The 15,948-nt window shown below is 62.6% G+C and overlaps 1 protein-coding gene across 1 annotated transcript in view; it reads left to right on the top strand.

Annotated features, from left to right (window-relative positions):
• PITPNM2 (phosphatidylinositol transfer protein membrane associated 2) overlaps positions 1-14,704 on the top strand; it is a 100,742-nt gene extending 86,038 nt beyond the window's left edge. Inside the window, exons 11-25 of the mRNA XM_081113564.1 lie at positions 1,212-1,459; positions 1,867-2,056; positions 2,214-2,333; positions 2,522-2,760; positions 3,244-3,422; positions 6,134-6,304; positions 7,967-8,131; positions 9,782-9,930; positions 10,938-11,054; positions 11,401-11,517; positions 11,627-11,775; positions 11,871-12,020; positions 12,981-13,164; positions 13,247-13,375; positions 13,468-14,704. Coding sequence (XP_080969690.1) covers positions 1,212-1,459; positions 1,867-2,056; positions 2,214-2,333; positions 2,522-2,760; positions 3,244-3,422; positions 6,134-6,304; positions 7,967-8,131; positions 9,782-9,930; positions 10,938-11,054; positions 11,401-11,517; positions 11,627-11,775; positions 11,871-12,020; positions 12,981-13,164; positions 13,247-13,375; positions 13,468-13,791 — 2,631 coding nt within the window. The 3' untranslated portion in view covers positions 13,792-14,704. The remainder of the gene's footprint in view (positions 1-1,211; positions 1,460-1,866; positions 2,057-2,213; positions 2,334-2,521; positions 2,761-3,243; positions 3,423-6,133; positions 6,305-7,966; positions 8,132-9,781; positions 9,931-10,937; positions 11,055-11,400; positions 11,518-11,626; positions 11,776-11,870; positions 12,021-12,980; positions 13,165-13,246; positions 13,376-13,467) is intronic.
• Positions 14,705-15,948: the final 1,244 nt, after the last annotated feature.

Genomic DNA, 15,948 nt, shown 5'->3' with positions numbered 1-15,948 from the left:
GCAAAAGCCCCCAAACCAGAGCCTCCTCTCCCGGCCTTGCGGAAGGAGGTGGCTTTACGGGGACACTGAGGGTCCCCTGGCTTTTCAGGGCCTGTCGCCCCCATACTGTGGGCTCTGTTCCCACTGGGTTCACGGCTTCGGCAGGGTGTGCCCCACGGAAAGCAGGCTCACGTGGGAGAAGCTGTGTCTTAGACTGACCTTCAGGGGTCCGTGGACAGTCCCAGCAGAGGGGACACAGGCAGGGGTCCCTCCGCTCCCCACTGCCCAGCCCTGCCCAACCCCGTGGCTGAGCGTGGCTGTCCCGTCCTGGCCTGTGGTCTGGGCAGCTGGTGGTCCCACCCTGCCCTGGGCCGTGAATTCATTCCTGCCCCACCGGCGGGCAGCAGCGGGCAGTCCTTCTATGGGGACAGGTGTCACCCCCAAACTGCGTCCAGGCCCCGTGGCCCACAACTGTCCGATGACCAGTCCCCTCTTGGGGGTGAGGCAGCCCCGCCCTCCTTCCTCACTTACCCGGAGCCCTGTGCTGGCCGGAGGCACCCCCTCTCCCTTCCTGGCAGCCTCCCCGCCCCAGGCCCAGGGCCCAACCCTCCTCCGGGCTCCGTGCTGACATGGGTCCTGCTGCTGCCCCTCCTCCTGCCATCGGGGCCCAGCTCACGCGCCCCCTCATGGGCTTCCAGGCGGCTTCAGCCCCTGGCTTTTTGGGAACAAGCTGCTCTGTTCATTCAGCTCCTCCCCACCCCCACGCCTCCTGACATAATAAGACACCAAGTGCTCACCAGTGGCACCTCCTGGGCCACCCCCCTGCCCCCCTCCACCCCCATCACACTGGGAGCTGGGGCCGGGCAAGGCCTGGGGATGGCGTCCCAGCCTGGGGTGGCAGCAGCTCTGGTTCCGGTCCCGACATCTCTGCTCCTGGGCCCTTGGTCTCATTGAAAGTCAAGAAGGGGCAGGGTTTGGGGGCTGCGGGGCCAGGGGCGGGAAGGAGCCCCATGTAGATGGAGGGAGCGCTCATAGCTGCTGGCAACCCTTAACCCTGTGACTTGGAGTGGCTGTAGCCCTGCCTGCGGGGCCTGGACACGGACGCACCGAGGGCAGCAACACCAGCTGAAGACCTGGAGTCGGGGTTCTTAGAGGGAGCAAGGGGGGCGTCAGGGGCCTCGGCAAGGAGCTCAGTTCCTGGGGGAGTTGACACCCGCCCCTTGCCCACGCAGGACGAGGTCAGCCCGCCGCTGGCCATGCCGCCCTCCAAGATCCACGTGCTGCTGCTGGTGCTGCACGGGGGCACCATCCTGGACACGGGCGCCGGGGACCCCAGCTCCAAGCAGGGCGACACCAACACCATCGCCACCGTGTTCGACACCGTCATGCGCGTGCACTACCCCAGCGCCCTGGGCCGCCTCGCCATCCGCCTGGTGCCCTGCCCGCCCGTCTGCTCCGACGCCTTCGCCCTGGTCTCCAAGTGAGTGCACAGGTCTGCGGCCGCCTGCCCCCCTCCTGAGGGCTATGCGACTCCCCTCCCGCCCCCCCCCCACCCCGTGTGGGGACACCTGTCTAGATGCCCAGACAGGCCATCTAGTGCGTTCTGCCCAGAGGCGGCAAAATCTATGCAGATGGCTGGGCCCAGGGCCCGAGCCTTCGTGTCCCCACGTGAGGGTGCCCACCTGGCTCCAAGACTCGGGCCTTACTCCCAGCCCTGGCCCACGCCTGCCCGGGACGGACCTGGAAGCATCCCCACCAGGTCTGCTGAGTCACGGCTGAGGCTCTCCGGGTGGCAGGCGCCCCGGGCGGGCTGCTCAGGGCAGGGGAGAGGGGCTCCGGGGGCTGACCTGAGGCCACGGCTCTGTTCTAACCGGGCCCCTCCCCCAGCCTCAGCCCCTACAGCCACGACGAAGGCTGTCTGTCCAGCAGCCAGGACCACATCCCGCTGGCCGCCCTGCCCCTGCTGGCCACCTCCTCACCCCAGTACCAGGAGGCTGTTGCCACGGTGATCCAGCGGGCCAACCTGGCCTACGGGGACTTCATCAAGTCCCAGGAGGGCGTGACCTTCAATGGGCAGGTGAGTCACGGGGTCCGGGAAGGAAAGGCCGACGAAGACCCTGGTGGGGGGGCCTGTCTGGGCCTCCGGCCCGGCCCTGCCAGGCGCTTCCGTTCTCCCCAGCCTGCGTCCCAGCAAGCAGGGCTGGCGCTCAGCCCCGAGGCCCCTCTCCCTCCAGGTCTGCCTGATCGGGGACTGCGTGGGGGGCATCCTGGCGTTTGACGCCTTGTGCTACAGCAGCCAGCCGGTGTCCGAGAGTCAGAGCAGCAGCCGCCGGGGCAGCGTGGCCAGCGTGCAGGTACCAGGGATAAAAGCTGTTGGTCCCTGGCCAGTGGGCGGGGGGAACAGTGGGGCCTGGGGGACAGGGTTTCCCCACTCTGGCGTGGGTGAGAGCTGGGCTGGCAGTGGGCCTGCCGTCAGGAGGGACGACACGGAGGAGGGGCAGCCAGTTGCCACCTGGCAGTGAGCCTGCGGGGGCTGTTTCAGGACACTGACCTGCTGTCCCCGGGCGTCCTGGTGAACTCGCCGCATGGTGGCGGTGGCGGAGGCGGAGGCGGAGGCGGCAGCGGCAACCTGGAGAGCAGTAGGCACCTGAGCCGCAGCAACATCGACATCCCCCGGAGCAATGGCACCGAGGACCCCAAAAGGCAGCTGCCCCGGAAGAGGAGTGACTCGTCCACCTATGAGCTGGACACCATCCAGCAGCACCAGGCCTTCCTGTCCAGGTGGGCGGGGCTGGCGGGGGTTGGGGTCAGAGCAGGAGGCCCACTGCCGGGGGGGCATGGCCTCCCAGAGGGAGGGACGGCCAATGTCAGGGTCCCGGGGGCCCCCAGCCTGACTGGGCCCCCAGCTCTTCAGCAGGAGAAAGTGGGTTCTAGGGTACAGTTGTCCTGGACAGTATCCTGTCCATGCTGAGGGCCACCCTGACCCAGAGGGAGCAGATTGTCTGGGGGAAGCAGGGGCAGAACTGACCGGGGCAGCAGGGCCCCTCTCAGGCTGTCCCTAAGGCAATGGGCCCCCTAAAGAGTGGGGACCCTCTGACCTCAGAGGTGTCCCAGCAGCCCCGGGGCAGCTGCACCTGGAAGGCAGCATAGGGGTGCAGCCTCTTTGGGCCTGATGACCCCTCAGGGGCCTCCTTCGGGAGCCGAGGAGGGCAGGCCAGCCCCGAGAAGGGCCTCGGTGTGACCTGGCACGCCCGCCCCCTGCAGCCTCCATGCTAGCGTGCTGAGGAACGAACCCGGCTCCCGCCGCTCGAGCAGCTCCACCATGCTGGACGGCACAGGGGCCCTGGGCAGGTTCGACTTCGAGGTCGCCGACCTCTTCCTCTTCGGGTGCCCGCTGGGGCTGGTCCTGGCCTTGAGGAAGACGGTCATCCCCAGCCTGGATGGTGAGAGCGCTGGGGGGAGGTTGTGGGGGGGCTACATGATCAGAGCGTAGGGTCTCAGTGGACCCCTGTCTCGAGGCCATGGTCACGTCCCAGGCCCCTTCCCGTATCAGCCTCTTTTTTGTCCTCTGTCCAGGGGCCCATCCCTCTCCCGTGCTCCTGCATCGGCAGCTCAGTCCCTGGCCCGTTTCCCAGCACCTGCTGTTTCATTTCTTCTCCAAGGCACCCCCGGGAGCTGAGGTCCGGATAGGAAAGGGCCTTCCAGGGTCAGATGGGGATAGATGCCTCTCCCAGGTGCTAGGTCTTCCCGAAAGGAAGACGGATGCAGCCAGGCACCCCCAGAGCCTTCTTGGTTCCGTGGCCTTGCAGCCCCGGAGCTGCCACAACCACACTGCTCCAGGGATCCCCCTCCCGTCTACACAGACAGAGGCGAGACGTACGGGCTGAGCAGCCTGTCAGCAGCGGTCCCTGCCCAGTGCCCCCCAGGATCAGCCAGTGTGGCCCTGCCATCCTCACTGCGGGGCCCGTGGCACAGTCCCCAGGTGACTGAGGGGAAACAGGCTCAGAGAGGTTTAGACACTTGCCCAACAGCAAGTGGACAGGGGCTGACGTAGGGACAGTGATGTTATGTTGAGGGTTATGTGGCAGCACTACACGTGCTGACGTGAAAGACTCCAAAATTCTGTGTGTTAAATGAAAAATAAAAAAGCAAAGTTCAAGAAGCATAGCATATGTTCTTATCCATGTGGGTGATTTAAAAGTGAGACACACACTACCGACAGTTTATACAGGAATCCCCTGCTCTCCGACAGTGGAGCATCCCTCTGAAACGTTTCGTACGCCAACGTGGCATAAATCAGAGAGGCAATTACCATTAATTTATGAGGGAAATTTTTTGAGCACTCCCAGACCCAAAAATAACCTTCCAAATGATACCAAATACGCTTAATTACATCCAGTTTTACAATAAGCATAACACCCTTATGAGGTCTCTTAGTCTTTTCCGACAGCTTAGGACACGTCTTGCTAACAGCTGCACAAAATAAACCGAGATAAAGTGCAGATGCTCACAGACAGCTCAGAGCTCTGGCGGCTGGATGCTGCGATGCCGGTGTGGTTGGTTCCGGGGAGGGAGCTTGGCAGGGCCCCTCTGCTGCCTCTACAGCTGCTCATGCAAAACCAATGCTAACACCTGTCCAGGTGGTTCAGTCGGTTGGAGTGTCGTCCCATACACCCAAAGGTTGCGGGTTCGATCCCTGGTCAGGGCACATACCTCGGTTGCAGGTTTGATCCCCGGTCAGGGTACATGCAGGAGGCAGCCAGTCGATGTTTCTCTCTCCCCCTTCCTCTTTCTCTAAAATAATAAAAAACCTATTCTCAGGCGAGGATTTACAAACAAATGCTGAACCCTATTTTCGCTTTTCTTTGCCAAAGTGAAAGTGTCTTCGCAGTTCTTCTGGTTGGCGAAAGTGGGTACAGATGATCCCCAACTTATGATGGTGTGACTTTCGATTTTTCAACTTTGCAGTGGTGCAAAAGCGATACCCAGTCAGTAGAAACTGAACTCAGATTTTGAATTCTGATATCTTCCCAGGCTAGTGGTCCGATACTCTCTCGGGATGCCGGGCATTATAAAACAGGCTTTGTGGAGACGATTTTGCCCAACCGTAGACCAAACTAAGTGTTCTGAGCATGTTTAAGGGGGGCTGGGCTAAGCTATGGTGTTCAGCAGGTTAGGTGTAGCAAATGCATTTTCGACTGATGATGTTTTCAACTTACAGTGCATTTGTTGGGACCTAACTTCATCGTAAGTCGAGGAGCGTCTGTATGAACATAGGTCTTTGCTAAAAGCAGAGGCTGGAGACCTATACTTACATTCTCTGTGTGTGTGTGTGCGTGTGTGTGTGTGCGTGTGTGTGTGTGTGTGTGTACTTATATTCTTACATCCACGTGAAGTGGTTGGACTTGCAGCCCATTCTGACAACCTAGGAGACATTTCCAACCCCAGCAGGCAGGTGCCCCCAACTATGTGAGAGGCTCCCTGAAGATGCTGGTGGGGCTCCAGCCACGTGGCTTCGAGGTGCAAGGCAGCCTTCCGTTTAAGTCTTTTATCATATACTCTTGCATTGGAAAAATGTTTTCTACCATGGTTATTATAACTTTTCAATTTTGTTGTTGTTGTTGTTAATCCTCACCAGAGGATTTTTTTTTTCCTTTGCTTTTTTTTTTAGAGTGTGGAAGGGAGGGGGGAGAGAGAGAGAGAAAGAGAAAGAGAAACATCAATGAGAGAGACACACGGACTGGTTGCCTCCCGCACGCATCTCTACGCAGGGGAGTGGAGGTGGGTGGAGGGGGCAGAGAGTAAACCCGCAACACAGATAAGTGCCCTTGACCCGGAATCGAACCCGCGAACCTCATGTCCAAGAGCCAACGCTCTAATCACTGAGAAAAAACTGCCAGGGCTAACTTTTCAATTAAAAAAAAAAAAAGGTTAATATAAGGAAAATGGTCCAAACAGATCCCAAATTCATAGACACACTTTCAGGTTTTCCGTAGCCAGACCACCACCGCACCCGCCCTGCTGTAGGCCCAGCTCAGTTCTTGGCCCCGCCCTGCCCAGACCCCGCCCAGTTATAAGCCCCGCCCGTCCCCAGGCCCCGCCTCCTCGGGGCGGAGCTGGCTGTCAGGCGACTCCACCCCCTCCCCGCCCCCAGTTTTCCAGCTGCGCCCGGCCTGCCAGCAAGTCTACAACCTGTTCCACCCCGCGGACCCGTCCGCCTCGCGCCTGGAGCCCCTGCTGGAGCGGCGGTTCTACGCCCTGCCGCCCTTCAGCATTCCCCGCTACCAGCGCTACCCGCTGGGCGACGGCTGCTCCACGCTGCTGGGTGAGAACCCCGCGGGCGGCCGGGTGCTGGGGGAGGGTAGGTGGGTGGGTGGGTGCCGCTCCTGGGTGCTCCAGGCCGGGGTGGGCCTGCTGTGCGGGGAAGGGCAGCCTGCACTGAGCACCTGAGAACCTGGGCACCTGTCTGGGTGAGGGCGCACTGGCCCCACCGATCCGAGTTAGGAATGAGGACAGGGTCTCAGCCCCATGCCCGGGGCCCAGACTACGTCCCAACTGCCCACGGAGGCAGAGCTGAGGACCCCAGGGTCACAGGATGGGGGCGGGGGGGCTGCAGAGTAGGTCTGGGCCGGGAGTGAGTGTGCGAGCTGCCCTCCCAGGGAACGGCCCTGTCCCACCCGCCCCGGCGTGTGTCCCAGTTGTCTTGTCACCTGGTCCTCGAGCCCCGTGTGTCTTGTGTCGGAGCCTGTCCGGACGGTCCACATGAGTGTCTGTTCTTGTCCTCTGTTCTCTCCCCGTCTGCCTCCAGTCGAGACCGTGCAGAGAAACCCCGATCTGGTCCTGGAGGGCGGCCCCCTGACCCCCCTCCCCGGGGACGGCTTCCTGGAAACCAGTATCCCAGTTCCCGAGCTCACCTGGCAAGACGGGCCCCGCCCGAGCCCGGGCCCGGGCTGTGCTGAGTGTGTGTAACCCCCGTCCGTGATGCTGTCTGCTTCACTGGCTGCCGCTGGCCTGTGACCCCGGCCCCCCATGCTCCTGGCCGCTCGGAGTTTGTGGGACCAGGCAGGGCAGGTCCGGCAGAGCAGGTCCCGGTGCCCGCCCTCTGCACACCGGGACAGAGCCAGGAGGGGGCCCAGGAGCCCCGAGGGGGGGAGCAGCTGTCCGGGGCCACCGAGCATGGGTGCCGGTCCCGGTTCTCTTTTCCCCACTGTGAGGCTGGCAGGGCAGCCAGGAGATGGGGTGAGGCCTCAAGCCCCCGGGACTCACCTGTTCCCCCAGGAGAAGCCTTCAGTCGGTGAGGGGCTGGATTCTCAGGCCTCACTCCTTCCCTCCCTGAGAAGGTCCAGGCACCTCCTGCACCCCAATCCAGATATGGGTCCTTTAGCTGAGCCCCTATCCCAGCTCTGCCCTGCCCTCAGCCCGGGCCCAGGTGAGCGTGGTTCAAGCCCTCCCTCCACACCTGCCTCGGTCAGTGTGGCCTTTGTGTGAAGGATGCACGTGAGGCCTCCGCAGAGGGCGTCCCTGGAAAGCCACCCTAGGCCCCTGTTGTTAGCGCCCCTCAAACCCACTGCCATGGGCTGTGGGTGAGGCTGGGCTGGGCCCTGAAGACCAAGAAGACTAGACTAGACCACATCAGGGGCAGGGGGGGGGGGGGACGGGTAAGAACGATGCCCCAGGGGACCGTGGGCCTGGCTGCATTGACTCCCTGTCCACTGTGTCTGTGTCGGTCCCCTGTCCATCCTGCCCCGGCCCTCCCTTCCTGCCTCAGCTCCGTGCCCTGCCCTCTCAGCCCTGAGCAGGCAGGCCCTGGCACACTTGGGCCCATCCTCCGCTGCCAGCTCTGCTCGTCTCCCGCTGGAGGCGTCAGCCTTGCCTGGCATAGCCTGGCCCCCCAGCCCATGCGGGACCCTCCCTCCCACTGCTCAGGGGCTGTGGGCGGGGCGGGGCCTCTCTTACCCCCGGGTCTCTGGTCCCTGTCCACCTGCAGCGGAGGCGCTCCAGACCCACAACACACTCTTCCAAGAGCACACGGCCCCCTCCTCGCCCGGCGCGGCCTCCGGCACCCGAGGTTTCCGCCGCGCCAGTGAGATCAGCATCGCCAGCCAGGTGTCGGGCATGGCTGAGAGCTACACCGCATCCAGCATTGCCCAGAGTGAGTTCCCTCCCTGCACTCTCCCCTCTGTCCTGCAGGGGGCGGTGTGCGCCCCAGGGAATAGATGGCAATGTCTGGACGCAGCTGGGGAGGGGGCGCCTCTGGCACCTGGTGAGTAGAGACCAGGGATGCTGCTCGACACCCTGTAATGCTCAGGACGCCCCACCATGGAGCGGTCCGGGCCCAGGTGTCCACGGAGGACTCTGGCGGGAAGGAGTGGTAGAAGGGGGGCCCAGGGGGGCCAATTCCCGGTGGTGGAGTTTGGCAGCACTGGCTCAGAAAGCTGGGAGTCAGTGGGCCTGTCCTAGCCTTAGGGGGTGCGGAGGGAGTGCGGGGTGCTCCCTGAGGGAGAAAGCTGAGGGGTGTTTCTGGGCAAGTAAGGGGGGCTGGACAAGCTGGAGGGTTGGCTCAGGGAGCCAGGGGGCAGAGGTCATGGCGGCCTTGGCTCGGTGCCCATCTCAGAGTCTCTGCAGCTGAGTGCGGGTCACCCCTTCTCAGTGCCCCCAGCCGCTGCCCTGCCGTCCCCCCTGCCCGCATGACGGCTCCCAGGCTGCCTGTCAGAGCCGTGGCACCGGGCAGAGGCGGGTGCGCTGCTCTCTGTGAGGAGGGCCGCGGGGCCTGGCCCTCGCCCAGCATCCTCCCTGGCCCGCGGTGGCAGCGCTGAGGCCTCCCCCTTGTTCTTGTTCTCAGAGGCCCCAGTGCCGCTCAGCCATACCCCCAGCGTCAGGCGCCTGTCCCTGCTCGCCCTGCCCCCCCCACCCCCCTCCACCCCGGGTCCCCGCCCGCAGGCCAGGCGGGTGAGCCCCCACCTCCCCGACTTGGACATCCGAGAAGGTACCGGGCATCACATGCCCTCCACGCACACGCGCCGCCTCCTCTCACTGGGCACTGCTGTTTCCAGGCACATGTCACTGCGGGCTCTGCTCACCTGCCCCGCTGAGGCTAACCGGGGAGCCAGAGGCTGGGCTGGGAGCCCTCGGACACCCAGGGAGGAGGCAGGAGCAGCTGGAGTTGGGGGACCCATGGAGCTGGAATGAGGGGGTGGGGGGCCAGGACTGTGGGTCAGGCAGGCTGCCGGCAGAGGGCAGGGGGTCCCCTTTACTGAGTTTCCTGGGCATTTCCTGCACGTGTGGCCACCGGGAGGCACTTTCCACGCCTCATCTCTAGCTGGGGTGGTCGCCAGCCCCGAGTGGGAGTGGAGGGTCACTCACCTGTCTGACCTCACCAGCTCCCAGGTGCTGAGTGGGCACAGGCCCTGCCTGGGGCCCAGGAATTAGAATAACCACTGATGGGAAGCCTTTCACAGCCTAGAGGCCTGGGGTGGACCGGCCCAGGAGACCACAGCGGGGGGCCCAGGGCAGGATCACCAGGATCGGCAACAGGACCAGGGATAGGAGTCCTGCCTCCCAAGGGCTCTTCCCCTCCCCCTCTGAGTCGCACCCCCACCTGCCCCTGGTGCCCCGCCTGCTCGCCCCTGTCCTGCCTCCTGGCCCTTCCCTGCTCCCCTCTGTTACCCAGCCTGGCAGGGGGACTCTCGCTTCGGCCGCTGCCCTTTCCCTGGTTGGAGGAGGGTCTCTGTTGAGCCGGGCCTGAGAGGCCAGGGACCCTCTGGGGTCCCAGCCCAGTCACCGCCCCGCCTCCTCCTGGCAGTTGCTGCGAAGTGGTGGGGCCAGAAGCGGATCGACTACGCCCTGTACTGCCCGGACGCCCTGACGGCCTTCCCCACCGTGGCCCTGCCACACCTCTTCCACGCCAGCTACTGGGAGTCCACCGACGTGGTCTCCTTCCTGCTGAGACAGGTACGGGGCGCCTCCGCCAGGCACCCAGAAGGGCTGCTGCCAAGGAGGACGGTGGGGACCCTGCCCTCTGACCCCCTGGGACAGGAGCCAGCAGGATGGAAGAACCTGTGGGGAAGTTGAGACAGGGTGAATGCATCTGCAGTCGTGGGACACATGTAAAATTGGGGGGCCCAGAGGGTGGGCTCTAGTGGGTTGAATAGTGCCCCCCAAACCCTCACAGCTTCCTATTTTTTTAATGTTTCGTTTTTTTATAATCCTCACCCGAGGATATTTTTCCATTGATTTTTAGAGAGAGTGGGAGGGAGAGGGAGAGACAGGGAGAAACACCGATGTGAGAAAGACACATCGATTGGTTGCCTCCCACACACCCCCGACCAGGGCTGGGAGCCTGCAACCGAGGTACATGCCCTTGACCGATATCGAACCCGGGACCCTTCAGTCCACAGGCCGATGCTCTGTCCACTGAGCCAAACTGGCTGGGGCAGTGATGGCGAAACTATGACACGCGTGTTAGAGGTGACACGCGAACTCATTTTTTTGGTTGATTTTTCTTTGTTAAATGGCATTTAAATATATAAAATAAATATCAAAAATATAAGTCTTTGTTTTACTATGATTGCAGATATCAAAAAATTTCTATATGTGACACGGCACCAGAGTTAAGTTAGGGTTTTTCAAAATGCTGACACGCCCAGCTCAAAAGGTTCGCCATCACTGGGCTAGGGCAATGTTGTTGTTTTTTAATTGATTTCAGAGGGAAGAAGGGAGGGAGACAGAGAAACATCCATGATGAGAGAGAACCATTGATCAGCTGCCTCCTGCACGCCCCCTACTGGGGATCAAGCCCGCAACCCAGGCCTGTGCCCTGACCAGGAATCGAACCGTGACCTCCTGGTTCATGGGTCCCTGAGCCACGCTGGCCGGGCAACAGCTTCCTCTTTTCGGATCCTAGAACAGGAGGCCCGGGCTCCAGCCTGCTCCAGGTGCCTTCTCCCCCTCCCTCCCAGGTCATGAGGCACGACAGCGCCAGCATCTTGGAGCTGGACGGCAAGGAGGTCTCGGTGTTCACGCCCTCGAAGCCCCGAGAGAAGTGGCAGCGCAAGAGAACCCACGTGAAGCTGCGGGTGAGGGTCCTCTGGGCGCCTGGGCCCCAGGCGTGTTGTCCTGGGGAACCCTCACGGGGAGACCCATCTCACAGATGCGGTAACTGAGTCACGGGAAGCGTGCCGTCTCTACCCTCGGTCTGTGGGACGGAAGCCATTGCCCCGTATACAGACAGGGAGGTGCAGCAGGCTTCCTCGTTTCCCCCAGGCCACGTGGCTCCGCGGTTGAGCTGGACTCGAACCTGGGCTTTCTGGCCTTCGGCCCAGCTCCCCCCACAGGCCCACAGGAGGCCTGAGCTGAGCCCAGGAGACCCCCACCGCCCCTCCATCCCCCACCCTGACCCAGCCTCGCCCCTCCCCTTCCCAGAACGTGACAGCCAACCACCGGATCAATGACGCGGTGGCCAACGAGGATGGCCCCCAGGTTCTGACGGGCCGGTTCATGTACGGGCCCCTGGACATGGTCACCCTGACGGGGGAGAAGGTGAGGACACGGGGAGACAGCAGGAGCCCCTGCCTGCCTCCCTGTGGTCGGGGGTGGGGGTGGGAGGCCAGGGGCACGGCCCACTCGTGACCAGCCTGCCCGGCTCCAGGTGGACGTGCACATCATGACGCAGCCGCCCTCGGGCGAGTGGCTGTACCTGGACACGCTGGTGACCAACAGCAGCGGGCGCGTGTCCTATACCATCCCCGAGACTCACCGCCTGGGCGTGGGCGTCTACCCCGTGAAGATGGTAGTCAGGTATGCGCCTCATGGGACGGGCAGGCGGGTGGGTGGTCTCCTCGGGGACAGAGGAAGGGGCGCTGGTGAGTGCTGATGAGCGCCCCCCCTCCCAGGGGAGACCACACGTTTGCCGACAGCTACATCACCGTGCTGCCCCGGGGCACGGAGTTCGTGGTCTTCAGTATCGATGGCTCCTTTGCCGCCAGCGTGTCCATCATGGGCAGTGACCCCAAAGTGCGGGCCGGGGCCGTGGACGTGGTGCGGTGAGTGGTCCCAAGGGGCGTGGTGGGTGGGCCCGGGTGCCAGAGGAGGGGACACTTGGCAGGGAACTTGAAGTTAGCACCACCGCTTACTAGCTGTGTGACCTTCACTTGACCTCTTTTTTAAAAAATTGTTTTAATTGATTTTAGAGAGGAAAGGAGAGGGGGATAGAAACATCAATTATGAGAGAGAATTATTGATTGGCAGCCTCCTGCATGCCCCACCCTGGGGATCAAGCCCGCAACCTGGGTAGGTGCCCTGACCAGGAACCGTGACTACCTGGTTCATAGGTCAATGCTCAACTACTGAGCCACACCAGCCCGGCTTCATTTGACCTTATTTTTTAAAAAATATACTTTTATTGGGGACCCTTTTCCCCTCCCTACCTGGGAGTTCATTCTGTGGGACTCTTCCCTCTCCCCACGTGGGAGTCTGTATCTATTCTTCAATAAATTTCCACCTTTGCTATACCAAAAAAAATATATATATATATTCTTTTATTAATTTCAGAGAGGAAGGGAGAGGGAGAGAAATGGAAACATCAATGATGAGAGAATCATTGATTGGCTGCCTCCTACATGCCTGCCACTAGGGATCGAGCCTGCAACCTGGGCACATGCCTTTGACCGGAATCAAACATGGGACCCTTCAGTCTGCAGGCTGACACTCTATCCACTGAGCCACACCAGCTAGGGCTCATTTGACCTCTTGATGTTGATGCTTCAGTCCCCTCCCCTGGAAAGTGGTCCTCACAAGACCGGGCGCACTGTGGGATGGTGTGGCTTAGGCTGTGGGTGCTACACAAGGGCCGCCACCACGTTGTTGCTACTGTTACTGTTGGAGCCGGGCCAGAGATGCCCTCTTCTGTGGCCCAAGTAGGGGCTGGCTGGGCAAGGTGACGGGCGGCCCAGGAAGGTGGTCGGGGTGGCTGTGAAACACCCAGGCCTGCCCCTCACCCCCAGGCACTGGCAGGACCTGGGCTACCTCATCATCTATGTGACGGGCCGGCCCGACATGCAGAAGCAGCGGGTGGTGGCATGGCTGGCCCAGCACAACTTCCCCCACGGCGTGGTGTCCTTCTGTGACGGCCTGGTGCACGACCCGCTGCGGCACAAGGCCAACTTCCTGAAGCTGCTCATCTCCGAGGTGGGTCCTGGGCAGAAGGGGTGGGGTGGGGTGGGGGTGGAAGTCATGCCCGTGCCCGGGCCCACACCGGTCTCGCCCACAGCTGCACCTGCGCGCGCATGCGGCCTACGGCTCCACCAAGGACGTGGTGGTCTACAGCTCCATCAGCCTGTCCCCCATGCAGATCTACATCGTGGGCCGCCCCACCAAGAAGCTGCAGCAGCAGTGCCAGGTGAGTGGGCAGAGCGTGGTGGGCAGCACAGGCGGGCAGCCACGAGAGCCCTGCCCTGTGACAGCCGCCACCTCACTGCCCCTCCCCTGCAGTTCATCACAGACGGCTACGCGGCCCACCTGGCCCAGCTCAAGTATAACCACCGGGCGCGGCCGGCCCGCAACACAGCCACCCGCATGGCGCTGCGCAAGGGCAGCTTCGGCCTGCCCGGCCAGGGCGACTTCCTGCGCTCCCGGAACCACCTGCTCCGCACCATCTCAGCCCAGCCCAGCGGGCCCGGCCTCAGGCACGAGCGGACGCAGAGCCAGCCGGACGGCGAGCAGCGGGGCCAGCGCAGCATGAGCGTGGCGGCTGGCTGCTGGGGCCGAACCATGGCCGGCCGGCTCGAGCCAGGGGCCGCCGCGGGCCCCAAGTAGGGCGCCCTGAGTCAGGTGCTGTGGTCTCCATGGTGCTAGGCCAGGCGGCCAGCCCACCAGGAGGCCTGGCCTGGGCACAGGCGTCGGCTGGGGACAGACTTGTCCCAGGGCCCAGCAGAGGACACCGGCCGTGCCACACAGCCCTCCCACGCGTCCTGGGGTCTCCAGGGGTTCCCGTTGGAAGCTGGCAGGATGGCCAGCCCCAAGAAGACACAGGGACCAGGACCCCCCACGTGGGCCAGCCTGGAAGGTTCTCCGGGACAACGGCCTGGGCCCGCCTGCCACCTCCCCGGCCACTAGCTTGCCCTGACCCCACATCCCCTCCCACCGGGTCGCAGCTGCTGCTTGTTGACGCCAGTTAACTCTCCAGCCTCACTGGGTTTGCACTGATTTCTGAGAGCAGAGACCCATCATCCCCTCCTGTGGCTACAGACGCGTTCACCCGCATGAAAAGTCAACTTTTGCGGATCCAGGACCTCGTGCCACACGGAGGGCCCCAGGGCAGCAAATCCCTGTGCAAGCAGGAGAGAAAGGCCATATCTTAATTTCTGCAGCTCCGCCTGGAGCCAAGGGAGGCCGTGGGCCAGGCCTCATCGCCGGCTCTGGGCACAGCCCTGGCCCGGCCTGGCTGCCTCTCCTCGGCCCGGCCTGCCTGCCCGCCCACGTTTCTACACCTTTCTACTTCTCCGATCTGATTTCTACGAGGTTTTTTTAAATGAGCAATCCTGGGCTGCTTCCCTTTCTTAACTCTTTCAGTACCAAGCGCAGCCCCTCCACGTGGCAACACCCAGCACTGTGAGGGAGTCCAGCCTGGCTCTGGGTCCCAGGCCCAGCCTCCTGCCCCTGCAGCAGGCTGTGGGCTCCTGCCCCACCTGACCCCACTGAATTTCTACTCGGGTGGGTGGGGCACACACTTAGGTTTTTCTTAATGCCAGTTCCGCTCCGATGCCGAGTCTGAGAAGCCACAACTCCTGTCGTGCGCTTGAGGGCAGGCAGCTACGGCTTGCTGTCCTGCCAGGTCTGCGCGCCAGCCCTCCCGCCCCAGGCCCGATGTGATCTCAGCTGTGGCGCTCAGCTCCGGCGTGGGGGGTGCCCTCTGCGGCTCCTCCACCTTCTTCAAGGCCGGGGAGCCTGCCTGGCCTCCCCGCCATCCAGCTTGGAGCTCCATGTCTGAGAAGCTGCTGCCAACCTGGACACGGCCTCGGGGCCTCACGGGCTGGGGTGCGGAGGTGCCCCACCCGCCGTTCCCATCTCCCCGTGTGTAGATATGTACAGCCAAAGGGTCGTGTAAATGTTCCGCGAGGGGGGGTGTTCTGCGAGGGGGGGCTACACAGGGAAAGCTATTTATTTTGTGTAGAGAAAAGTGTCTGGAGGGATGGGACCTTCAGTTTATTCGTATTTAAGATGTAGCTTTTTTGTTGTTGTTTTGGGCGTTATGTATAAAGCAACGATTATTTTATAGACCGAGTCCTAATGTAACTGTTGCAGTTGGAAGTGCAATATCTGACCCCCCTGCTCCCCAGCGGGGAATTGCTCGGCCGACAATCAGCCCCGCGAGGGGCCCTGTGGCCAGTGCCGCCGCCTCTACTGGCCCCACCTGGCCCGTCGGGCCCACGCCTGGATGACTAGCCATCGGAGAAGCACCTGGAAGAGCTCGGCCCGCCTGCAATAAAGGCTGAGGTTCCTGGCCGGGGGAGGCCGTGTGGGCAGGGGACTGGCCTCTCCCAGCGGGCAGCCCCCCACAGCTCTGCGCTCCCCAACTTCCTGCCCAGCCGCCAGCCATGCCAAGGACAACAGCAATAGCCCCGGGCCTCTCCTTAGCCATAGATGGCGAGACGGGCAGCCCGGCCTCCCCGCCGACTTCTCTTCTGTGCCCAGGTGTGCTTCCTGCCTCCTCTCCACTCTTTCAGGCACAGGCTCCTTGAGGAAGCGCCAGTTTTTCAGAAACTACGAGAGGGAGGGCAGAGTCCTTTAAAAAATACCAAAAATGTTTACAGCGTCGGGTGCTGAGCTGCAGGGCTCAGGCCTGACTCGTCATTACCAAAGGGTGAGGCGGGCCTTGCTGACTGCCCCCCACCCGGGCCTGTTAGGGTAGCCGCCTTAGCCCCACCCCAGCCCACCCCACCCACCTGCCTTCTGGATCTTCAAAGAGGGAGT

The sequence above is a fragment of the Myotis nattereri genome, assembly GCF_964212035.1.
Source record: "Myotis nattereri genome assembly, chromosome: 19".
Lineage (NCBI taxonomy): Eukaryota > Metazoa > Chordata > Mammalia > Chiroptera > Vespertilionidae > Myotis > Myotis nattereri.
This window is presented reverse-complemented; position numbering and strand designations above follow the sequence as displayed.